The sequence below is a fragment of the Salarias fasciatus genome, chromosome 10 (assembly GCF_902148845.1).
Source record: "Salarias fasciatus chromosome 10, fSalaFa1.1, whole genome shotgun sequence".
Lineage (NCBI taxonomy): Eukaryota > Metazoa > Chordata > Actinopteri > Blenniiformes > Blenniidae > Salarias > Salarias fasciatus.
Genome location: NC_043754.1, coordinates 19,172,353 through 19,196,028, shown reverse-complemented (window position 1 = coordinate 19,196,028; position 23,676 = coordinate 19,172,353). Strand labels below are relative to the sequence as shown.

Below are 23,676 nucleotides of genomic sequence, written 5' to 3'. Positions count from 1 at the left end.
ACAAACCAAAACCAAGTGAAACAGCAACTGTGTGACCTGTGGAGTCTGTTTCCCTCCTCCAGATGCAGTCGGGCTTCCTGCGTCTCCAGGCAGTCTACAGATCCAGGAAGTTCTACAGGAGCTACCGACTGACCCGCCTCCGCGTCACTCTCATCCAAGCCCGCTGCCGCGGCTTCCTCGTCCGGCAGACGTTCTGGCGGCGTCTCCGGGCCGTGCTGACCATCCAGGCCCACACCAGAGGCATGATAGCCAGACGACTCTGCCAGAGGCTCAGGGCAGAGGTAAAGAGTCATTGCATTTACTTCTGCTACTTCTATCACATTGTAATGTCCGACAGAGACGGCTACTGGTGCTGAGGAAGCAAACGGTGGCGCCTTACGTTTTCCTGTCTGATGCCTCGATCAGATGCCACCTAATAGCTTTCTATCACCACCAGTAAGTTGAAGTTGGTGTGATTTTTGCAATGAAATATAGATGAAGGAAAGATTCAAACATGAGGATCTCAGTGTGTTTAGCCTAACAAAGAGGTCTGCAAACTTCTTAACCTAAACTGATGTTTTTATTACTAGTTTACACTCAATGAAATCTCTCTGGTGCTGAAAAAGAATTATATAATACACTTTATAAAGATGCCTACAGTATTTTCTGGAATAAAATCACTTTTTTTTTTTTTTTTTGTTAATTTTACTTCTTTAGCTTCCTATATTAACAAGTCACTTGTACATCAACACAAGCAAAAATATAATTCTAAAACAGAAACAGCAGCAAAAACGAGAATTCATGGTGTCAGAGAAACTTGTGATTGACTGGAAGAAAGCATAGAGACTTTTACCGTGATGAAGAAAACAAAGGCAGCTAAAAGCACAATGTCCGGAGCTGGAGGAACGTATTCACAGGAGGTTTTGGAACAGCTGCTGGACGAAGATTACAGACTTTGCAGCTTCAGCAGGGTATGGGAGAATAATACAACTGTACAATTTTATTATTATTATTATTATTAATTGACTAATTTTTAACACATTGGCTTGAGGCACAGTTTATTGTGAAGCTATATGCAGTTTTCCTGAACAAACCAAAGCTATATTGTAAGCTGCATTTATGATGTTTTATATCTAAAGTTGTATTTTTGTTTTAAGCCATTTTCAGCTTTAAACAAAAAATACATAGCAGTGGGTTGAAGTTATGCATAAATACTTGAAAAGGGGAACTACTGATTTGCATGCATTGTCTGAAACTAGTTTACCAGTCTCTGAGCCACATAAAGCAACTTTGTTTGTCTAATTCGTTGTGTTTTTGCCCAGATTAATGTTTCATTCAGTGTCAAGTAAAGTTAGGCTTTTTTTTTCTCATGGGAGCAGCATTATTTTTGGGAAGTTTTTAATTGCAACAAGTGTACAGCCAAATCTTCTTTAGATAAATCAATTAAATGACTTAGAAGCTTGTTGAGTATAATAGTATTCCACTTTCCATTGCAGCATAGTCATTATCTTATAAGAGCATCATGCTCATGTATTCTTTCCATTTGTGTTGAATCAGTGTAAGAAATTAAGTCACGCATAACCACACATCAATGGCTGATGAAGGATTCTCATGCATTTTCAGGATTAATATGACCAGTGAAAGTTTCTAGATCCAGAATTGAATCAGTGCCTGCCATAAACTTAATCTCTTTGGAAAATGTTGCCATAAATATCAGGAAATGTGAACGCAGTTGCCTTACAAAATGCCTCTCTTTTATGAAGCCACATTATCTTAATCTTGAGCTAAAATTTATTTTACAAGTTGTTTCATTCAAATGTTTTGTCGTGTGTTTCATTTTGAACGCTTTGGGCCTGAAATATGTCAAAACTGAAAAGTTTTTACTATATGGTTTCACCTCATGTTGTTTACTCTTGTATTTTTGTATGAATGATTGTAATTTTTGTTTTTTTCTATTTTCTTGTCCTGAAAAGCTGCTGAATAAATCACACCACTTTTTTAAATGGTTGTTTAATGTCAGCTTGTTATTTCATGTAGTTTTTGGGAGAAATATGCAGTTAGACATCTGCTGCCTTTGTGTGTGTGTGTGTGTGTGTGTGTGCCGATCAGGGTCAGTGTTTAATGTGGTTGGGTCGCAGTCTAGATTGAGCAGGTCAAAGTAAAGTTTTACTGTTTTCAGAATATTTACATTCTTTAACTCCTCATATATTGATTTGCTTCACGCTTACCTTCTCCAGTTTAATCAGATCTGCAGGTTCATCTCAGTCAAAAGAAAGAGCCAGTAAGATGATGATTCCGGCGCTCGCTGCGCTAACACCCTGCCTGCCTCCGTAAACCCGCTGTCCCCTCCGTCTCCTCCACTCGCAGCTGCAGCACCGCCTGGAAGCCGAACGCCAGCGCCTGGCCGAGGAGGAGCGGCTGCGAAACCAGATGACGGCTCGGCGGGCCAAGGCCGAGGCCGAGAGGAAGCACCAGGAGCGGCTGGTCCAGCTGGCCCAGCAGCAGGAGGAGCGGGACCGGGAGGAGAAGGAGGAGGCCAGGAGGAAGAAGGAGCTGCTGGAGCAGATGGAGAGGGAGAAGGAGCAGCCCGTCGATCACTCCGACATGGTCGACCGCATGTTCGGGTTCCTGGGGAATTCTGGGCCGCTACCCAACCAGGACGGACAGGGGCCGGCTGGCTTTGAGGTGAGCACTCATTGTCAAGGTACGATGAGCGATCAGGAATTTATTGTGGAACTATTTTTGTTTGAATTCCAAAATTTTTGCCTGATTTACGTATGTACGATAATCCGGAGTGTTGTTGTGTTTCTCCAGGACTTGGAAAATAAACCTCAGGGGGAAGAAGTTGAAGCGGAACTGGTGAACGAGGCTCCGCCCTTACCCGACGACGAAGAGGAGGATTTGTCTGACTACAAATTCTCCAAGTTCGCCGCCACCTACTTCCAGGGTGTTTCCACTCACACCTACATCAGACGGCCTCTCAAACAGCCGCTGCTCTTCCACGAGGACGAGGGGGACCAGCTGGTGAGTCCCACAGTCCATCGTAAAACCTCGGCGTGTTAATAGACTCAACAGATTTGGACACATAATGACTGTTGAGCCAATTATCAATATGATTTGTGTGAGAAGCTGGAGTCTGTTGTGATCAGGGTCAATGGGTTTTGACCTTTCTATAAATACACTAGCTTTACCTGAAGTTACCCTCGTATCGCTTCAGTTCTGTCTGTATCCTTCTGCATCCTTCGTTCGGCAAATCAACTCTGTCCTGATCCACGAGAAGGTTGTTTTTGTTTCAGACCCTCCGCTGGATAAAGAATGTGGGGAGATGTGTTTGAGGAAAATGGAAATTGCTTATTGCCGTCTGAATGTCCTCATCCTGTCCTGCAGGCAGCGCTAGCGGTGTGGATAACAGTCCTGAGGTTTATGGGCGATCTCCCAGAGCCAAAATGTCAGATGGTTATCAACGACGGCAGCGAGAAGATCCCCGTCATGACCAAGATCTACGAGACGCTTGGCAAGAGGACGTACAAGAGGGAGCTTCAGGAGCTGCAAGTGGAAGGAGAGGTCAGCTGGTCTTGGTGTTTGTCTGAACAGGAGTATCTATGAGACGATAACCAAACGTTATGGTGTGTGCTCATGTCTACAGAACAGCTCCATCGACAGCCAGAAGAGGAACAGTGTCCGGCATAAACTGGTTTCTCTCACTTTGAAGAGGAAATCAAAGATCACAGAGGAGGTCAGGCTGAAATCAGCAGTTTATTTCAACATTTAGCTGCAGTCGAATCATTTGAATATTATCTTTTTTATGGTCTTGCAGTCTCTAAGACGATATTAATCTGCTGTCTGCTGCAGGTCACCAGGCGGCTGACGGACGTGGACTACAGTCTTCAGGGTAACAGCATGCTGGAGGACCGGCCCACCTCAAACCTGGAAAAGCTTCACTTCATCATTGGCAATGGCATCCTGCGGCCAGCGCTCAGGTGACCCATCCGCATGGAGATTCGATTTTAGGCCACAGAGAAACTCAGAACCAAGACTGTCGTAGGATCGCAATAGAATTTTCCACAAGAAAAAACTGTAAATTTGTTGAAATCAGGTGGTCGACTCGTCTCACTACAGTCAGTAGGTTCGTCTAGATTTCAGAGTTTTTGGTTTTTTGTGTGTGTGTGTGTGTGTGTGTGTGTGTGTGTGTGTGTGTGTGTGTGTGTGTGTGTTGGTTGGTCTCTAACCTGCATCTTCAGATGGATGCTTTGACATTGGTTTGATTTTCTAAAAGTACATTTCTAAAACAAATCATAAGGATTTGACATATTTTAGTTTGATTTGACCGATTATTTAAATAAAGGAGGATTTATGTTGGTGTGTGAAGGACTGATTTTGTACTCTCTTTTTAGGGATGAGATCTACTGCCAGATCTGCAAACAGCTCACACAGAACCCATCGAAGAGCAGCCACGCCCGCGGCTGGATCCTGCTGTCTCTGTGCCTCGGCTGCTTTGCCCCGTCGGAAAAGTTCGTCAAGGTGAGGAACACCTTCTAAACACTTCATCTTCTTAGTCCACTCTGTTTGTATTTACTGTTAAAATTGTAAATAAATAAATCGGCAATGAAAAAACTATTTCATTTATAATAGCACAAACTAGATGCCATAAATGTTGGAAGTGTGGTGCACTTAGCACCAAGCTGTGACTCTTGTTTCCTTGTTTTTGTTTTGTTTCATTTTATTTAATTTTGTTTCGTTTCATTTTATGCTTTATTTCACTACCTGATTAGTCAGTCTGGTTATTCATTTTATCAGCTATTAGCTTCACAGTACTTCTGAAGATTAAGTGATTTTGAAGATACATTTGAACAGGCATTTTGTTTATGTTTTTGGCTCATTTTATTCGAATAGAGGAGAACTATTTCATTAATTTATCTAAATGTTGTTTACATGCTGAAACATTGGTTCCTCACCGTTTGCATATTGAAACATAACTACCTACACAACTACACAACTTATCCTAATAATTAGTTCATTAAAAATGATATAACAATAAAGTTTTTCTAGTTTCCTCTACTTGATCTTATTTTTTATTTTTTTTTTGTATTAACCAAATTGTCTCATATTCTTGTTTTTTGTTCAAAGTTTATAAATTATTTGAAAATGTTTTCTTGAGTTTTAAGAGGCATTTAATTTTTCTTTGAACACCAATCATCATGAATTAATTTGTCTTTACTCAACGGAGAAAATTCATTGAATTTCCATCTCATGAGGTTCAATCCAGATGTTTTTCTGGAACAACATTGTTTTTTCTCAGAAGTCAAAGCTTCGTCTTTCTGTGTTTTCGTCCTGAGTTCTTCTCTTTGCTCTAACCTCAGTACTTGCGGACATTCTTGAACAACGGCCCTCCGGGTTACGCTCCGTACTGCGAGGAGCGTTTACGGAGGACATTTGTCAACCGCACCCGAACACAGCCGCCCTCTTGGTTGGAACTGCAGGTACATTTCCCAATCTGTTGTGTCCTTTAAAACAAAAACCTGAATGAAATAGTCCCTTTTAAATATTTATCCAATGGCTTCCAAAGTGTGAGCTTTTACTGGGGTGTTTTTTTTGTTGTTTTTTTTTTCTTTTTCTGTTAGGCTACAAAATCCAAGAAGCCCATCATGCTCCCTGTCACGTTCATGGACGGCACCACAAAGACCCTCCTGGCGGACTCCGCCACCACAGCCAGCGAGCTCTGCAACGCACTCGCAGACAAGATCAACCTGAGAGATCGCTTCGGCTTCTCGCTGTACATCGCTCTGTTTGACAAGGTGAAGTCAAAGCGTTTTCGTCTTTCCGCCTGACAAAACTTCACCCCTCAGCGAATCGACGAGTGTCCTAAAGGTCGTGTGTGGTCAGGTGTCGTCGTTGGGCAGTGGCAGCGACCACGTCATGGACGCCGTCTCGCAGTGTGAGCAGTACGCAAAGGAGCAGGGCGCCCAGGAGAGGAACGCCCCCTGGAGGCTGTTCTTCAGGAAGGAGATCTTCCACCCCTGGCACAACCCCGCCGAGGACTACGTTGCCACGAACCTCATCTACCAGCAGATCGTCCGAGGGGTGAAATTCGGAGAGTATCGATGTGAGAGGGTGAGCAGCTTCGATCTCTTTACCACAATAAATCAACAGTAAAAATTAGGTTTGTTTTAAATAAAAAATTTAGGATTGAAGGTGATGATCATATCAGACTTAAATAAAAAAGAAACAGGTCAATAGTAAACATGTTTTGTGAACCAAACTAATTCATAAATGCATAACAGACAGTAAAATCAGGTTGTTTCCACTCCTGTTGACAGACCAGCTCCAGGATGCAGTGCTGATCGTCTTACTCGATGATGCCAGTAAAAAGGCTCTCCTGTCTTTTTTGTTTTCTCATCCATGCAATTTTTCTTGTGCTTGTGTTGAAGGAGGAGGATCTGGCAGAGCTGGCCTCTCAGCAGTACTACGTGGATTATGGCGCCGAGATCCTCCAGGAGCGTCTGCTCAGCCTCATCCCGTCTTACATCCCCGACCGAGAAATCACCTCCACTAAGACGGCAGAGAAGTGGCTCCAGCTCATCGTCAGCGCCCATAAAAAGGTTTTCCGCGGCCGCTGGAACGACTGTAAACAACCTATTTTGGGGTTTTGATCTGCATAAACTGACGCTAAGCCTCCGTGCAGGGACTCCACACCAAAAGGAGGCAGAACACTCAGAGGGTGAAGGAGGACGTGGTGGATTTTGCTCGTTTAAAGTGGCCTTTACTCTTCTCACGCTTCTATGAGGCCTTCAAATTCTCAGGTTGGCAATACAAACAAGCAAAACTGCAAAAAGCAAAAAAAAAAAAAAAGTGTGTTTTTTTCACCCTTGCTACAGTTGCAAAAATGATTGTGTTTTTCTTTATCTATTGCTTTGGTAAATCTGGATGAACAGATCGGGTCAAAACCCTTTTAGAAAAGCAGTCTGCGCTTTAAGAACCACTTTTTTTCACTGCCATGTTCGTAGGACCGAGTCTACCCAAGAACGACGTGATCGTGGCAGTGAACTGGACGGGCGTTTACTTTGTGGACGAACAGGAGCAGGTTCTTCTCGAGCTTTCGTTCCCAGAGATCACAGCTGTGTCCAGCAGCAGGTGCGTCAGCAGATTATTATTGAGTTGTCTTTTTGTTAATATTCTGCACATTCTTTCAACTTTGGATTGGAAACAATATGTGTATGAATACATAGCATGTCTTCCCTCAGCCACATTTCCTCCATGGTGTTTGTTTTGAAAATGCATGTGGTTGAAATGCAAATGTGTTTTCCAGAGGGGGGAAACTCCAGGGTCAGAGTTTCACCCTGGCAACTATGAAAGGAGATGAGTACACGTTTACCTCTAACAACGCAGAGGACATTCGAGACCTGGTCGTCTCCTTCCTTGAAGGTCTGAGGAAGAGGTCCAAGTATGTGGTGGGACTGCTGGATTGTTCGACCCCTGGTGAGATCCGATTAAAGCTTCAGTAGAAATTTAGCATTCCTTAACCAAACTGAGAAATTTTTGTTTTTCAATCTCAACCTGTCAGCGGGGGTCGATTCCACCTTCCTGAGTTTCTCCAAAGGAGACCTGATCATCTTGGATGAGCACAACGGCGAGCACGTGATGAACTCCGGCTGGGCTCACGGCATCAACGACAGGACCAAGCAGAGGGGAGACTTCCCTGCTGACTGCGTCTACGTCCTGCCCACCATCACCAGGCCGCAGTACGATATCGTGGTGAGTGACAGCAGAGCAGTAAGCATGTGTGAGTCAATCTTTAAAATGTTATAGGCTCATTATTGTGTTTCAAGTACATATGCGTCATATCCTTGTACCTATTCACTTACATCTGACGCCGTTTTTCCACTCTTCTCTCAGGCTCTTGTCACTATGACTCCCGATCAACGGCGAGAGTCCATCGGTTTGTCCAACATGAACGTGTCCGACCAGGAGGACAAATCCAAAGCCTACACACTGGAGGAATTCTCTTACGACTACTTCAGGTTCAACATCTTTAATTTACACAGCAGCAAAGAAAGAGGGGATTTTAAAATGTCGTTGACAGCGATTTGAGGCTGAATTATTTTAAGTGAATGTAAGCAATGTATGCTCCCAGGCCTCCTCCCAAGAGCACTCTGAGCCGGGTGATGATCTCTAAATCCAGAGGAAAGGAGCGTCTGTGGAGCTGCACCAGGGAGCCCCTCAAACAGCCGCTGCTGAAGAAAGTGCTGGCTCACGAGGAGCTCTCCCAGGAGGCCTGCCTGGCCTTCATCGATATCCTTTACTGGAAGATGTGACGGAGGTGAACCGTGCTTCGTGTGTCACCTTAATTTGTTACTGATCATAATAACGCTGTACTATTTTTGTGCTTTTAGAGCCAATTACATCAGGACTTGAATGCATTGTGAAGCATTTTAGAAATTCTCACATGTTCTGTGGTTGCAGGAGTCTGAGGAAAGGCTGAGGAAAGGGTTAACAGAGCTACAATAATCAGATGGACAGAAATTAATTGCAAAATATGTCAATTCTTTGAATAATTATTTGATGTAACTTTTACCTGAAACTTATTAACATGACTATTTCTGGTTGTTTAAGTCCACAGTAGGAATAAATGGAAGGTCTTTGTTTGTGAACTGTTTTCATAATTATGGTTTGTTCATTTAAACCTACACTAAGGAACTTTTCAACCTTAATAAAACATTTTAATATCTTTTGTGATGATACTTTGACTTACAACTAGTTGAATGACCCCTCTGTCACAGCCTGAGGGCGTCAGTATTGCTTTCACTTGGACTGAGCAGCTGTGAGGAGGGTGGTAGGAACCCTGCGCACTAAAAAGCTCCAAAGCTCCAACTGCTTTACGGTATGCGTCACATCACAATATAACATTGCTTAGCCACCATTAGATTCATTTAGATTCATTACCTCGTCGCTATCCATCCTTCACACAGCCACTGGAAACAAATGAAGGCGAGTTCAGTCCGACAGCATGCCCACAGGGAGCAGCAATTTACAACACCACGCGCCAGTCCTCATGGGAACTGTAGTATTCGGTCAGGCAAAACACTACCGCTTTTGTCCACTGGCGCCGCCAAAATCAACGAAAACTGAAAGTTCCTCAGTGTTGCTTTAATAAATTGAAATTAGAAAGTAATTCATAACTGTCACGCCTCTACTTTAGAGAGTAAAGACTGTAATATGTAAATGTTATTCAAGATAATAGAATATTCAAAGAAGCTGTCGTTTAATCTGTTACTTTTTCACTTAACTCCTGTTTACTGGAGGAGGAGCGCCTTACTGTCTTACTGTTGTCTTTTCAACAACTTGAAAAATGTCTGACATCTGGATTTTATCAATTGCAACAGTCACAATAGATGTTAAATGAATACAATCTGGTTCATCCTTGCATTATATAAAGACATTCTTTGAATCACTGCTCTGAACTGGAACTCACAGCACAGAACGTTTCTGTTGTCATGCCATTGGTTGTTTTCCTTAACCGCGCCCGTCTACCCGTGATGAAGTACATGGGCGACTATCCGTCCAAACGAGTCCGGTCTGTCAACGAGCTCACCGATCAGATTTTTGAAGGAGCGCTGAAGGCTGAGCCACTCAAAGACGAAATCTTCTGTCAGATTCTCAAACAGCTCACAGATAATCACATTAAGTATGTCCCCCCCCACACACACACACACACACACTCAGACACACACATATATAGAGAGGCTCTATCTTTGTGCAGCTTTCACATTAACGTAATGCATTTCATAGCCACACTGTTACTGTTATAGCTCCATCGTTTTTGGATCCTGCAAACAGAGAATTTTGAAAATATACAAACAATCAGATGTCTACACAGCGTGGTGTGCACGGCCCAAACACTGACACGATGCTTTCCAGTGACAGCCCTATCGACTCCACCAGGTACAGTGAGGAGAAAGGCTGGGAGCTGCTGTGGCTCTGCACCGGTTTGTTCCCTCCCAGTAACATCCTGCTGCCTCACGTCCAGAAGTTCCTCCAGGCCAAGAAACACTATCCGCTGGCTCCGGACTGCATGCAGCGGCTGCAGAAAGCCTTACGGTAAAACCTACTCCCATTTCACTACGACATTTCCCTTCGTGAGCCACTCTTTCATTCCTCCTCTCTGTTCTTTGTGGCAGAAACGGATCGAGGAAGTATCCTCCTCACCTGGTGGAGGTCGAGGCCATCCAGCACAAAACCACACAGATCTTCCATAAAGTGTATTTCCCTGATGACTCTGACGAGGTCAGTCACATCACAGCTCCAGGATCTCTTTTTTCCTTTTTGTCCTCACCTTTTCTTGTGTTTAGTATTTTGAGCATCATCTGTTTGATTGACGCCGCTGTGCTCGTCCTGTCAGGTCTTCGAGGTGGAGTCCAGCACAAAGGCCAAAGACTTTTGCCACAACATCTCCGGGCGTCTCATGCTGAAATCCTCCGAGGGCTTCAGCCTCTTTGTCAAGATCACTGATAAGGTGACGATAAGAAAAGAGAATTCTTCTCGAGAGGAGGAGATGACAGATGCCCCTCACCTCTCCCACACAGAGCCACACGCGAGAAGACATGAAACACATCAAGTCCTTTTTCTTCTGTTAACACATCATTTCTGTTATTGTCATCCTGTGGGCTCTTTATGGTGGAAATCCTTTAACTTTTTCTGCATTACCTGTTTGTTGCCATTTTGCATCAATATTTTTCTTGATTTGTATAATTCGCCCTTCATTATTCGTGCAGTATGGCATGGGTTGTAGTGTTTTGTTCCTCTTTTGAGTCTCATTATATTTGAGTCTCTTTGTGGTTGTTTTGGATGCAGTCGAAATGCAGTGTTTTTTGCATCAAATCAAATGGTTTGCTCTCATTTGTCCCTTTTTCCTGTTGATTTGAATCTTTTTCTGGTATATTCTAATTAATTTTTCTACTTTCTGGAGCAAAAACTTTGCAATTTTTTAATTTGTTTATTCATTCTGAGTGTACATGTTCATATTTCTGTGCTATCCTTCACACATGGTTGTAGATTTTTATTCGTCTTCACAGCTACTTGGTAACTATCTGTGTTAGTTTTGGTAATGTTTCTGATCTGCATCTGTTGGTTTCTGTTTTGTAATCACCCATTGAGGGAGTTGATCCTCTGTGCCGTCGTCATTATTTATACCGATGTGGATCTTGATTGTGTGAAGCTACGAAAAGCCACGCGACATGCTTCATAGTGAAATAAATTCTGTTTTCAGGTTATCAGCGTGCCAGATGGTGACTTCTTCTTCGACTTTGTGAGGCACCTGACCGACTGGATTAAGAAAGCCAGACATGTAAAAGACGGTGGGCAGTCAGGTCGTTTATGAAGTTGAAGCTGTTTTTTTTTTCTCTTTTTGTTGTTTTACTATAAAAGTAATGCGTTGTAATGTGTGTGTGTGTGTGTGTGTGTGTGTGTGTGTGTGTGTGTGTGTAGGTGTAGTGCCTTCGCTGACTTACCAGGTTTTCTTCATGAAGAAGCTGTGGACGAATACTGTGCCGGGAAAGGACTCGATGGCTGACTCCATTTTTCACTACTACCAAGTGAGTGTTTGTCTTAGCAGCTTCAAACCGAAGGGAATACACAGGTGTGTGATGGTCTCCGTCTCCTCGCAGGAGCTGCCTAAATATCTTCGTGGCTACCACAAGTGTTCCAAGGAGGAGGTGCACCAGCTGGCGGCGCTGATCTACAGGGTGAAGTTCGAGGAGGACAAATCTCACTTCCACAATATTTCTAAGGTCCTGAAGGAGCTCGTTCCTCAGGACCAGATCAGACATCTGTCGCCCGACGACTGGAAAAGGGTGAGAATCCATTTTTAAGCCTGTGTATGAAAAAAAAAAAGTCTCAGTTGCTCAAAAACTGTATTTTGTGATGTTACGAGTTGTGTGAAGCATGTTTTTCCCTCTCAGTCCATCATGACGCTGTTCAATAAGCACTCAGGAAAAACTCGTGAAGAAGCCAAACTCTCCTTCCTGAAAATCATTAACAAATGGCCCACGTTCGGCTCGGCCTTCTTTGAAGTCAAGGTGAGGAGTTTTTATAAAACTAACATACATTCACAATCTGCTGTGTGAGCACGCAATTTAGCAAACCATGTTTGGAAAACATTACAGTTAAAATGTAGTTTCTAACTAAAACTATTTACTTTTCAAACTTCATAAAGCAGTTCAATAAAAATCATCTTAACATTCTGGTCTGTTTCTGTTTCCAGCAAACAACTGATCCAAATTACCCAGAAACCCTTCTGATCGCCATCAACAAACATGGAGTCAGTCTGATTGATCCCAAGACCAAGGTGGGTTTACGGCCGCTCCGTGAAAACACTTGTTTAACCAAGAAGTGACTTAGCGTTAAGGTGTATATGGGGAAACTCTCCGCAGGACATCCTCACCACTCACCCCTTCACCAAAATCTCCAACTGGAGCAGCGGCAACACCTACTTCCACATCACCATCGGGAACCTGGTCCGAGGCAGCAAGCTGCTCTGCGAGACCGCCCTGGTGAGTGACTGAAGCCTCGACACAGCTTAAGTACATCAACATACGATTTCAGTAGAGAAAATGACACATTTGCACAGCGTAGAATCAGATACAGCAGTTCAGTTCTGTTCTACAGCTGCGATCGCAGACACCAGAAATCTGCAGAGTCTGATTACAGCATGTTGTTTCTGACGTAATGAAGCTTTTGTTGTCCTTATTTTACGGGTTTTGAGATGACAGAATCTAAAAATCAACTAGTAATCACCATCTCACAAACCACTAATTAGTTGTATCTTTCAAATCATTCTGTTCATTAATACCTTATTAAGAGTGACACATCAGCAGTTTAGTGGCATATTTGAAGCTTTCACATATGAAACAACACTTTAATAGTCACAGAGAAACTTTAAAATACCTTTGCATGTGCATCATTAAAAAAACACCTAAAACAGTCAAGCTGTGCTCGTCCCTCAGGGCTATAAAATGGACGACCTCCTGACCTCTTACATCAGCCAGATGCTGACCACGATGACCAAACAGCGAAGCTCCCGGGGCAACAGCAAGTGACGGACAGCTGGAAGCTCGCCGACCGTCCCGGCTCCATCCTGAAACCACGTGCACTCATGTTACTGTTACTGTTTGTCGGCCCTGTCTTAAAACTCACCTTTTGCCTTTAAGAGACATTTCCCCCCCCCCCCCCCCCAAAAAAATCAAGACGTGTATCATTTCTTTATTATCAGTTTATCATCTCTGTGCTGTTTTAACTTTTAGGACTCACTTTTTTGTTTCCTTGTGCATGTTTGTTCTTATTTGTAAGTAGCTGAAGCTTCATTATTTAAGTTCTCTCTTCCTCCAGGTTTGACCAACCTGCATGACCTTTTTTTTTTTTTAAATCGCACAGAACAAACGTGGAATGACCCATCCGCTTTATCAGTTGGTTAGCATTTGCCAATTTACCCAGTGATACTTGGACTCATGGCGAAGGCTCTGCGGTGATGCTGACGGGGAAAATCTGGATTTGAAATGCCAATAACGGATTTCTCTTTTTTTTTTTTCTACTGTTGCACTGAGCCGTGCACGCGCGAGCCAACAGCCCATATGTGTGCCACAGCGTTCAAGCATTGCATTTGTTTTGAGTTGTAGCTCTGTTTATGTGACGTAGCTGGTGAATCGCTTTATCCCCCTCGTTCGTGGTCGTTCTTTTCTAAGTATACAAAAAGCTAGCGTTAATCTTTCAGCGTCAAGTCGTAATCACAATACTTTTTTTTTTTTTTTTCTGGCATGTTTGTGAAGGGTTGTTTCATCCATGACGTGATCTTCTGTGTAGAGGTGAATAAATGACATTTTGCAAAGAATACTGTTTGTTTGTTTGTTTACGGTTTGTTTTTTTCTTTTAAGTGTAAAAGCAGGATGCCGAAACAAAAAAACCCATAAATCTAATCTTTGTCTTTTCTTTGTGACACTTTTGTGTGTAAATCATGGAATTAGTCACATTTGAAAAAAATTCAGAAAAAAAACTGCTACCTAAACATCTATATTTAAAATAATGTACAAAAAGTAGAAATAGAAACAGAAAATCTTATGTTTTTAGATAAGCATCAATAAATCTCTGAGTTCTGTGTCAAACGGGGAAATCGGGATCCAGACGAAAACAAGCAAGCAGCTGTTCGACTCGCTTTATTTCATAAAGGTGCAGAAAGTGTTTCACTGAGGTCTCGCGAGTTGGCAGTGTTGGGCGGAGGTGGGAGGCGTTGTGTTGTCAGTGCTCGCTCACGGTCGCCAGGTTGGGCGCCGTCTCCGTAGGCGAGTTGGCGCTGGAGACGGACCAGATGTCACTCATCTCTGTGAGGGACGAAATACAGGATAAAACACGTGAAAGCCATGGACACAATGTGCAATAAATCTTATCCACCCTTGATTTATTCATTATGGATGATTAATTTGCTTATAATGCAGCTTCAGGGATGCAAATTTCTTTGTCCGCTTACAATAAAATATCTATATTTTTAGATGAATTGTCAGAGTATTGTGCAGATACACATGCACTGCTTAAGTTACCTGTTCTGAATTTACTGTAAGTCCCGTTTTCCAGCAGGATTTTGCTGCCCGAGCAGAAGGCCAGTCCTCGCTCCCGCCACCTGAGCAACACGCAAATGCAAATAAATTTAATCTGTGGAGGTGAGATGACGTCCATTTCCATTCTCAGGGAATGTTACCCTCTCCAGTTTCTCTCTTTAGTGATTTGAGTATTAAGTTTCCCACAGTTTAAAGCTGGAGTAGGTTTGGTTTGTGAAATGCTCCTTCAGTGTGTGATTTACCAGTGAAATAAAAAGATGATGAGGATCAGCACAAAGGACAAGACATCGGTGAGGATCCACATCAGCTTATATTCATCTGGAGTCTGAGAAGAAAGAAAATTGTTTTTCAAATGTTAAATGTCAGACTTTTTCCCAACTTATACTCAAATTTGATCCCGCAGTCCCAAAACATGACAACAAAAGACGCTCTCTTGCTGATGATACCATGAGGAAGTGGGGGGAGCGCATGCTGGCGAGGAGCTGAGGCGCGTTGGTGGTGACCGAGTGGACTCCAGTGCACCAGGCCAGCGAGTAGAGCCACGGCTGGCTGATCACGTACAGGTTGGTGGTGATATTCACGGCAGCATACTCCCTGCACACGCGAGGAGAAACCGGGAACATCCGCTCAGGTCTGACACTCAGTGCTTCACGTGATCACGATGTTTCTGGATCAGTAAAGCAAAAGGTTTCCACACACCTGACCAGCTCTGTGGACATGGAGCTGTAGTGCAGGTTCAGTTTGACGATGTGGTTACTCTGGAGCTCCTCTAGGGGGAGCCGGCCCCCTGAAGTCTGCTGGAGCTCAGGATCCAGCTCCTGGACCAGAGACCGGAGGTCTGGAGGCAGCCACAGCACCTGATGAGAGGACACAAACAGCTGAGCAAGGCTTCAAACAAAGAGACAGTTTAGGGAAATGTAGTTAATTCAAAAGTAAGCAGAAATTAGATACATTTACTCGGTACCTATTTGTACTTTCTTTGTTTTTTAACCAAAAATTAAGAAAAATGGTAATAATTTAGCAGTGATGTAAAATGTATTGATGTATTTAACTAAATAAATATATAAAAATCACGTTTTAAGTTTCTGAAACAAAAAGTAAAAATATACATATTACTTAGGACTGGGTTGTCCTGCTGTTGTGATTCAACTTGAATTGAGATCAGGTATTACATATAGTTGTAACAAGAAAGAAGATACATTAAAAACATGTAGAATGAATGTTTAATCATATTTCAAATGGAAAATGTTGCCAGAAAATTAAACTATTTTGAGAATTAATTAGTGAAATACCATTACAAATTAATGTATCCTGGATTTTCTTTTTTTTAATCAACCCAATCATCCTGGTTTATTTAGCTGCGGAAACGATGAGACACAAGTGGAAGTTCTCCTGAAGCGAACTCCTCTGACTCCTTCCTCACCTGTGAGGAGTGAATGGACGACTCGTTCTGGATGACCTCCAGCGTGCGGTGGATCCAGGTGTCTCTGTACGGGTGACCCCTGGGCGGCCGGTAGAGGTCAAAGATCACCAGCTTGTGTGTGTGAGCTGCCAGCTGCAGGAATTCCTGCAGGCTGCAGACCGACTGGTTTCCGGCCTGCTGCTTGTCCCCCTCGCTCAGAGAGCCGGCCGTGCCGAACGGATCGTGCTGGAAGAAGCGAACGTCAACACCTCATTAATGCTGTGATGAAACCTGCAGGCTTGATGTGACGCTCATGCTGAATGGAACGGGCTAATGCACAGCTGTGAAGAGAAACTGACTCAGTAATGCAGATTTAACATTAAAGTCAGCTGCAGGAGTTGATCCACGCATCAGCAAACTCTGAATGAATGAATCGTATCACAGCATGGAACATTCGGAACTCAGGGAGGTGAATATTATCACCAAACCACAAGCAGAAAACACAAACTGTCACCAGCTGTCACTGTCGTGTGGTGCTGTGGGAACCAAGGCGGACTCACAGCAAGGAACCAGGATCCGGCGTTCAGGCTCTCCAGCTCGGTCCAGGTGAACATGGCGGCCGGGGTATCGCTGCGGTTGGGGAAAACCTGGTCGACATTGGTGGTGCGGCGCAGGGTGTAGTCGTGCATCAGGAAGGGCACGCCATCCAGACTGCAACAGTACAATCATCTTTCTGTTTATTGTTTATTTACCTTTAAAATACTTTTCCTTTGTTTTCCTGCCGACTGACCTGATGGTGACGTCCGTCTCCAGTCCGTCACTCCCGGCTTCCACCGCCCTCTCAAAAGACATCAGAGTGTTTTCTGGAGCAAGCTGCAGTGAAATGATAAACACTGTGAAGACACGAGCACAGTGTGGATGCAGCTGCAGAGGGTTCATGCTCGGGGCATCAGTCCCCTTTTATGGAAAACACATGTTAATATTTTCGAGTCTTCCAAACACTGCAGAGAATAGAGGGAATTGTCCTGTGGCTCCAAATAGGACTGACAGGAAGGGTGTTAGCAGAGATCATTCAGGAGGTACTGTACTCATGGAAATAAATCAGATTGTGAGATTTTGTCTTTTGTTTGGAGCAAAAACAAAATGGAAGTTCAACACGCAGATTATGTCATTCTGGATTATCAGATGTGAGAATGTGCTTGTTGTAAGGAGCCTGCATCTTAAAGCAAAATGTGTTTTCATCAGAAGTGTAACTCATTTTTGAGAAAACTGTTTCTGCAGTGCCCTGTGCTCACCATCGGCGCTCCTCTGTGGCCAATGAGAGCCGGCGCCGAGCCCAGGGCGCCATCTTTCTTTATACACGGCGAATACAAGCCGAGGGGCACCAAGTAGAGGGCGGACAGGATGACCAGGTACACCCCGACGATGAGGCCACGCCTGACTGAAACACACACAGGGCAGCCATCCATCAAAGACCAGGAACAGCTGCAATTGTTACCACTAAACTGAATTTATTTAATTTTATGGATGTTTAATTGTCAAAAAATTTAACTTAATGTAATGTAACCTTAATATTGGATCTAGAGCTCCTTTTAAAATTAAAGTAAGACAGTTTGAAAAATGTTCTTCACCTTTACTTCTCATACGGAAGAAATGCAAAGCTATGGGCCAAGACAGCGACGTCATCAGTAAGACTCCGCCCACGTGCAAATAAGGTGCCGTCACCTGGTCGGGACGGAAAACAAGACCGGGGACATCAGACGTCAGGAGAGGAAACCGAGCGCAGAGGAGGGCCGGCGGAGCGGAGGGGAAGCGTCACCTGGAAGGAGAGCAGCAGGGTGGTCCACTCTTTACTCCACAGGTCCGACAGGACGGCGGTGGCCGCCACGGCAAACGTCAAGCTCACCACGATCCCGATCTGACGAGAAGTGGAACGAATCCCGGTCTCAGCAAAGTGGAACACATGAGGAAACACACTGAGGTGGAAAACCTCGGTGGAACATTTACATCAAGACTTCAGATTTTTTTTTTTTTTTTTCATTAAGTTGTTAAAATTCAGCATCGTCGTGATAAAAAAACAAAGAAATGAAAAAAAAAATCATGTGAAGAAATACTAGAATTGAAAACTAAACATTCGAGTGAGTTACTATTTGTGTTGAGATTACTTTTGCAATGCAAACAAAGCTGCGTGGGCGAGGTCTGAGCAGCAGGAGGAGACGATACAGAGATCATTTCTCACCACCACAAAGCTCTTTCTGTGTTCACACAGTAATCATCTGCTATAAAGGTCATTTTCTCTGCAATTTCATCACTCAACATGCAAGCCAGGGCAGCTGACAACAGAGAGCAAAGCTTCACATGTTTATCTTGACTTCAAGATGTTTGTTAAAAAAAAAGAAAACCTTTCTGAGTTACCTTGTGACTCCAGTGTAAATAAAGCTTCTGGCCCTCAGACAACAAACACACAGCTAGCAGCTGCAAAGACACAAGAAAGTCAAGTTAGAGCTCATAAAATGACAAAAATAAACATAAGAAAAAGGTGGCTCAGCCAGCAGAAATCAGGGTATATGAAAGTGACATTTAGGAAGGAAAAAGAAATACAATGGCGAAATTTTAAATTTATGCAATAAATAAACTGAAATTATGAAAAAAACATGAAGTCTACTTGTTTATTTTCGCTATAAATTTTGTTGCAGCTAAAAGTTGCGACAAATGATTCAACTTTGTCCTCTTGTAGCATTTCTTGTGGTTTACTCACACTGTTTCAGATAAATTATACGAGTTAGGGAGGATGTTGCGTCAAAAACAATAAATATAAATTCAGTTTCATTATTTTTCGTCATGCTGTACTGGAAAACAGCTGCTCTGGTTGCTTTGTGAACTGTGAAGGCCGCCGGAGTCGTTGCGTTTTGGGGGCTCACCATGAGGACTGTGACGTAGGTGAAGAAGGCTATAGCGATGACCAGCAGCACCACAGACCACGGGAACCAGAAGCCCAGGTTCCCAAAGTTAAACCTTTCCACCCAGAGAGGAGGCCGGGGACAGGAGGGAGGACAAGACCAGAGCGTGAGATCAAACCCATCTTCCCTGCACAGTAATTACAGTGATACAATAATTCAATAGCTACATTACCAAAGTAAACGGTACCAAACATGGTTCGCCCATTTACTTCTATATTGTGTTATCCAGAGCAGAATAATGTGAGAAAGCCTTTCATGCACAGGGAGAACATGTAAACCACTACAAACCAGGGATATTCCCATCAAGTATTTGTACATTATCCTCTTAATAATGTTGCTGAATGGGATGGATAATGCTGTTGACATGAAGCTCATCTTGATTTTTTTTTATATCAACTGAGCCAAAATACAAAAAAAAAAAAAAAAAAAAAAAAAAAATCCAATCAGTCCAGACATTTATGAATGAGAATGTCAATTTTAAAGCAGATCTCCAAAAGAGTTACATAAAAGGATAAAGTCCACTGTGCATAAAGTAGAGGGTAAGAGGGAAGCATTCCAGTGAAACACACTAATCTGCTCGTTTTTTTTCTCCCCCTCCACAGCAGGTTAATGTGTGACAGTTTTATGCATGTTGGAAGCGATTATGCATGCCACCTGTATTTGCATTCCACCCACCAATCAAAGTCATTGTAGTCGTTCTTGGCTTGTCCCCAGAAGTAAAGAAACAGCAGCGTTAAGCAGAAGGCCGCCACGAGCACGGCAAAGCTGACGCCCTCCAGCTGCGGGAAGCAGAAGACACAGCGACACGTGTGCTTTTTAGCGCACAGTCAGCAGATTTTCTATCAATTTACTGCTGTTTTTTTTTTTTCCTTGGAGAAGAGAATGATCATTGACCTTTGTTGTGGCTCTAGCTGAAGTGTGACTGTAAAAGAAAAACTCTGATACAAACTTTTTTAACTATCTAACTGTTTTGAAAACCATTCAGGTTAAGTGAACATTTAATGAAATACTTGATCCCACACCAGGGATCTTAAATCTTGGGAACTGAGGTGAAAAAAATGTCAATTCAATAGAAACAGTTTATTGAATTTTCCATCATATTCTACATTACTAATTGATTTACTTGTCTTCCTTAGTCCGGCAGCATTGATTTAAATTCTCCCTCGTGGGCTCATTAAGGTTGTTTCAGTTTGGTCTGCATAATGAAAACTCATTAAATGTTGAGTTAAAATGTAGATATAAACTGCAGGCCTTGCACTTGTGAAATAAGAGTTCAAAACTTTCAAAACAATCAAGATCAGGTCATTGTTTCTCAACATGTTCTGTATTATAGTTTTTCAAGTGCACACCATGTGTTTACTAAAGTGCGTGTGTGTGTTTCTGGTGTCTGGTTCAGTGTTTTGGTCCATGTTCTGCGATCCTGGACGTCAGGTTGTGATCGGCCCTTCCAGTTGAGAATGTGGCCGTTATCTGGGTTTGTTGCTGACCTTGTTGCAGCAGCAGTCTCCCGGCTGAGTGCCGCCGCTCCTCTCCTGACGCCTCCACCTGCAGCCGTACAGGCCGAGCAGGCACCACACCAGAGGCTGGTGCTCATGCCGCCGCAGGAGTTTAGCACGAAGCCCCTGCAGCCTCCGGGGAAGTGCGGAAGCCATGTGGCTCACGGAGACTCCATCCTGCTCCTGAGACACAGAAACTTCTGACACCACTTCTCATCATACGCTGCTTAAATATAACAATGGATTTCTGAAGATAAGACACATTCGAATGTCTCTTTATCATTTACTGACTTTAGTGCCAACACACGTATCTGATTAAAAAGAAAAAGAAACAATACAATAAGAATACAACAAATCCAGATAATACACAGACTGTAAGTGTAAGCCACTGGCCACGTATATTGCAAAACACACAGCCTATACGTTCACATTATTACATTATACATTTACCCATAGTAGATGAGTGGGCCTGTACTAAATTAGTTTATTTGATTATTCGTTGCCAATTTAATTATTTCCTTTCATCTGAAGTCAAAACTATCCCCCATAACTACCTTGACACATGAAGATTTCAGCAACAGATTTCAAAGTATGTTTTTTCTGAGTTTCTTTGTGATATGTTTTTGTGTTTTTTGTTGTTTTTCCAGACACACAGAGAAGTGGAGTCAGCTGCTGTCAGGATTTTCTGACTTATTTTGCTTATTTATATTCTTTGGAGAACAGTCAGCGCTTCAAATTCATACCAAAACATTTTCTTGGGGTTGGTTTTTGCATATCATACGCAAAAATTAAACATTCTCCAACACTTATTGTATTACAGGTATTATTATTTATAGAAAACCTAATTTGTTTCCCATTATTCATATCATTTAACTAAGAACATTCATCAGACAAACAATCAGTTGACTTTTTTACTTATTGCAAGATCAGATTGTTCTGTTCCTATATAAAGTGAATGTAGTGATCAGCTCGATGTGGAGCCTTACATCGACAAAGAAATTTGATCTGGTTTTGTCACTGGATCAGTTTGCTAATATTTCACATTGTGAGATTGACTGTTTATATGATAAGCACACATGATCCGAGTCCATTTTCCCTCAGAGAATTCTATGTTTGAGAGGTGAAACTCATTTAACCTCTGTCACCAGTCTCAAGGCCCTATAATCACTCACACTCCCACATTCACAATTTAGAATCATCCTTTGGTCTCACAAACATATTTCTGGGGCTTTGTGGGAAGAAATCAGGAGAAAACCCACGCTGGAATTTCCACATTGACCCAGACTCGAGCACACAATCTTGACATTTTGAGGAATTCTAAATATTTGAGATGCGGAGTCAGAATTCATGTTCACTTTTGCCAGATGCAATTTTTGGTTCCCCCATTGTCCGGCCTACTGAAGATTTTCTAATTCCGCCATTTATTTATTTATTTCCTCTCAAGATACTGACAAATTATCGTTTTGTTATTGGCATTAATATGTTCATATATCATAAATCATGATGATAAACTTTTAATTATAGTCCTACTCTGCGGTTTACACTCTCATTATAACATTATAACAATCCCGAATTAAAGTCTGGCGGCCATTAATTTGCAAAACCTATTTAATAATTCAAAATCAATACAGAGCTCTGATTAGGAATGAGGATCATCTTAAATTGACTGTTATTGTAATGCAGTCTGGTATAACAATGTCCACACAACAAAGAAGCTGGCTCGCGCGGCTGCGTGTTTCGCTCACGAGACATCCATCGAAGAGCAGCTTTTGTCACGTTCTATTTTCATTTAATGACTCTGATCATAAACCGCTCGTCATGTAGCGGGAGACATCCTACCTCCAGGCCGGTTCTCCCTACCGATGAACGGCGCAGCAGCAGCCGCCGCAGTGCGCAGCTCGTCCTCGGCGATCCTCCGGAGCAGGTGGCCTCCCGGCGGTGTGAAGCCACACGCGCTTAGTGTCGCGAGCGCCGGTAAGAACACACGCGCTTCCTACAAAAATATAACGGGTTTTAGTGATCAGCTAAATCACACGAACAGACCTACGAGGGCGTAGGAGAGTTTTGGGACAATGCATGGGCTTTTATACATTTCAAGAATTTATCTTACAAGTGGACATTTGAGTTTCAACATAAAATGAAAGAATTACTTAAATTTACGTGGAAAATGTTTGTTTAAATTATCAAGATAGCATCTCACATTTCTGTTTAATAGATGACAAAATGTAAAAAAATAGGGGCGTTATCGCATGAATGAGATTTTAAAACAAACACACTATTGTGTAGCATTTTTCCTCAATAACACCGTGTTGTATACCAGCAACATTCATTGATGTGAAAAAATAACTTTGTAATGAAGGACTAAAGTTAAAGAGTATATTAACTGCAGTACATGGTGAAGTATAAATGATTTTGCCAGTAGTTACGACCCCTTGATTGTAAAAATGCTATGGTGTATCTTACCTGACCGTTGAGAGCAGCCTTCAACATCTTAATAAATATTTTAGTGATTTCCCTGAGGTCCAAAATGTTCAACATATGAGGTACAATGTTGGGAGGAAGAAAATAATTTTCCTATATTTATAAATTAATTGCCAAATGTTTGCAGAATGTATTGGTTTTTAAACAGAAATTCCAAAAGTATTAAGCAACTGAAGAGTTTTATTTTCAAATTCAACCGGAAGTGAGTGTATTGTTCATTCCTGGATGTGTGGTGGAGGCCAGCGGTTCTGTGGATGTTGTGTATGAGCCACTGCCACCTGTTGCCACAGTGATGCAAACACAATGAAAGCACAGGTGCATTTTTTACATCTCCATCTTTGATTTTTATTTGCTTTGCAGGGAAGCATTCAGTCACATGCAGCTGATGGAAACCCAAACATAACATCGTACACATAATGTAAATATCTGTGACCATCTCCTGCCAGAAACGGCTGCTGGTTTTTGGTTGAAATCAAGATTTGAAACATCCTCAACAAGACATGTTAAATAACAAATATTACATAATTACATAATCCCACCCTTCCATGAACAAAACAGACTAAATTCATCTGTAAATTGAGACTGATTGCACTCACACAAGCACACACACACACACACACACACACACACACACACACACACACACGCACAGTCTTGTATTTCTATCCTTGTGGGGACCGTCCATTGACTCCCATTCATGTCTAGCCCCTAACCCTGACCCTTACCCTAATGCTAACCCACACCACAACAAAGCCTAA

General features: G+C 42.6%; 2 protein-coding genes across 4 annotated transcripts in view; one reads left to right on the top strand and one right to left on the bottom strand.

The window, feature by feature from the left end:
• The window catches only part of myo7ab (myosin VIIAb), a 29,588-nt gene extending 16,326 nt beyond the window's left edge, over window positions 1-13,262 (top strand). For 2 of the 3 annotated variants that reach the window (XM_030100516.1, XM_030100518.1), the window contains 28 exons: window positions 63-281; window positions 2,347-2,664; window positions 2,794-3,003; window positions 3,367-3,543; window positions 3,626-3,715; window positions 3,832-3,959; window positions 4,374-4,500; window positions 5,340-5,459; window positions 5,601-5,774; window positions 5,863-6,090; window positions 6,408-6,578; window positions 6,662-6,779; window positions 6,984-7,110; window positions 7,286-7,455; window positions 7,541-7,731; window positions 7,873-7,997; window positions 8,111-8,268; window positions 9,508-9,661; window positions 9,919-10,074; window positions 10,155-10,260; window positions 10,376-10,489; window positions 11,243-11,330; window positions 11,461-11,567; window positions 11,640-11,825; window positions 11,934-12,050; window positions 12,236-12,319; window positions 12,405-12,524; window positions 12,978-13,262. In XM_030100516.1, coding sequence (XP_029956376.1) covers window positions 63-281; window positions 2,347-2,664; window positions 2,794-3,003; window positions 3,367-3,543; window positions 3,626-3,715; window positions 3,832-3,959; window positions 4,374-4,500; window positions 5,340-5,459; window positions 5,601-5,774; window positions 5,863-6,090; window positions 6,408-6,578; window positions 6,662-6,779; window positions 6,984-7,110; window positions 7,286-7,455; window positions 7,541-7,731; window positions 7,873-7,997; window positions 8,111-8,268; window positions 9,508-9,661; window positions 9,919-10,074; window positions 10,155-10,260; window positions 10,376-10,489; window positions 11,243-11,330; window positions 11,461-11,567; window positions 11,640-11,825; window positions 11,934-12,050; window positions 12,236-12,319; window positions 12,405-12,524; window positions 12,978-13,070 — 4,176 coding nt within the window. In that variant the 3' untranslated portion in view covers window positions 13,071-13,262. The remainder of the gene's footprint in view (window positions 1-62; window positions 282-2,346; window positions 2,665-2,793; window positions 3,004-3,366; window positions 3,544-3,625; window positions 3,716-3,831; window positions 3,960-4,373; window positions 4,501-5,339; window positions 5,460-5,600; window positions 5,775-5,862; window positions 6,091-6,407; window positions 6,579-6,661; window positions 6,780-6,983; window positions 7,111-7,285; window positions 7,456-7,540; window positions 7,732-7,872; window positions 7,998-8,110; window positions 8,269-9,507; window positions 9,662-9,918; window positions 10,075-10,154; window positions 10,261-10,375; window positions 10,490-11,242; window positions 11,331-11,460; window positions 11,568-11,639; window positions 11,826-11,933; window positions 12,051-12,235; window positions 12,320-12,404; window positions 12,525-12,977) is intronic. The other variant, XM_030100517.1, reaches the window with a different exon arrangement.
• Window positions 13,263-14,220: 958 nt separating this feature from the next.
• On the bottom strand, window positions 14,221-22,365 carry gdpd4b (glycerophosphodiester phosphodiesterase domain containing 4b). The gene is made up of 16 exons (XM_030100519.1): window positions 22,277-22,365; window positions 20,429-20,620; window positions 19,617-19,720; window positions 18,903-18,996; window positions 18,397-18,456; window positions 17,801-17,899; window positions 17,613-17,706; window positions 17,277-17,422; window positions 16,772-16,854; window positions 16,542-16,692; window positions 16,003-16,227; window positions 15,279-15,436; window positions 15,026-15,173; window positions 14,822-14,904; window positions 14,562-14,641; window positions 14,221-14,345 (listed from the first exon to the last, which is right to left on the bottom strand). The coding sequence occupies exons 2-16, from the start codon at window positions 20,591-20,593 to the stop codon at window positions 14,263-14,265; spliced, it is 1,773 nt and encodes a 590-aa protein (XP_029956379.1). The 5' UTR covers window positions 20,594-20,620; window positions 22,277-22,365; the 3' UTR covers window positions 14,221-14,262.
• Between the last annotated feature and the right edge of the window lie 1,311 nt (window positions 22,366-23,676).

Bases quoted from the DNA above. Each gene is read 5' to 3' on its own strand.
- gdpd4b (XM_030100519.1), bottom strand. From the start codon at position 20,593: ATGGCTTCCGCACTTCCCCGGAGGCTGCAGGGGCTTCGTGCTAAACTC. The intron at 16,693-16,771 runs GTCAGTCGGCAG...GTACTGTTGCAG, and splicing joins GAGACGGACGTCACCATCAG to TCTGGATGGCGTGCCCTTCC. The intron at 14,905-15,025 runs GTATCATCAGCA...CTTTCTTCTCAG, and splicing joins GCTCCCCCCACTTCCTCATG to ACTCCAGATGAATATAAGCT.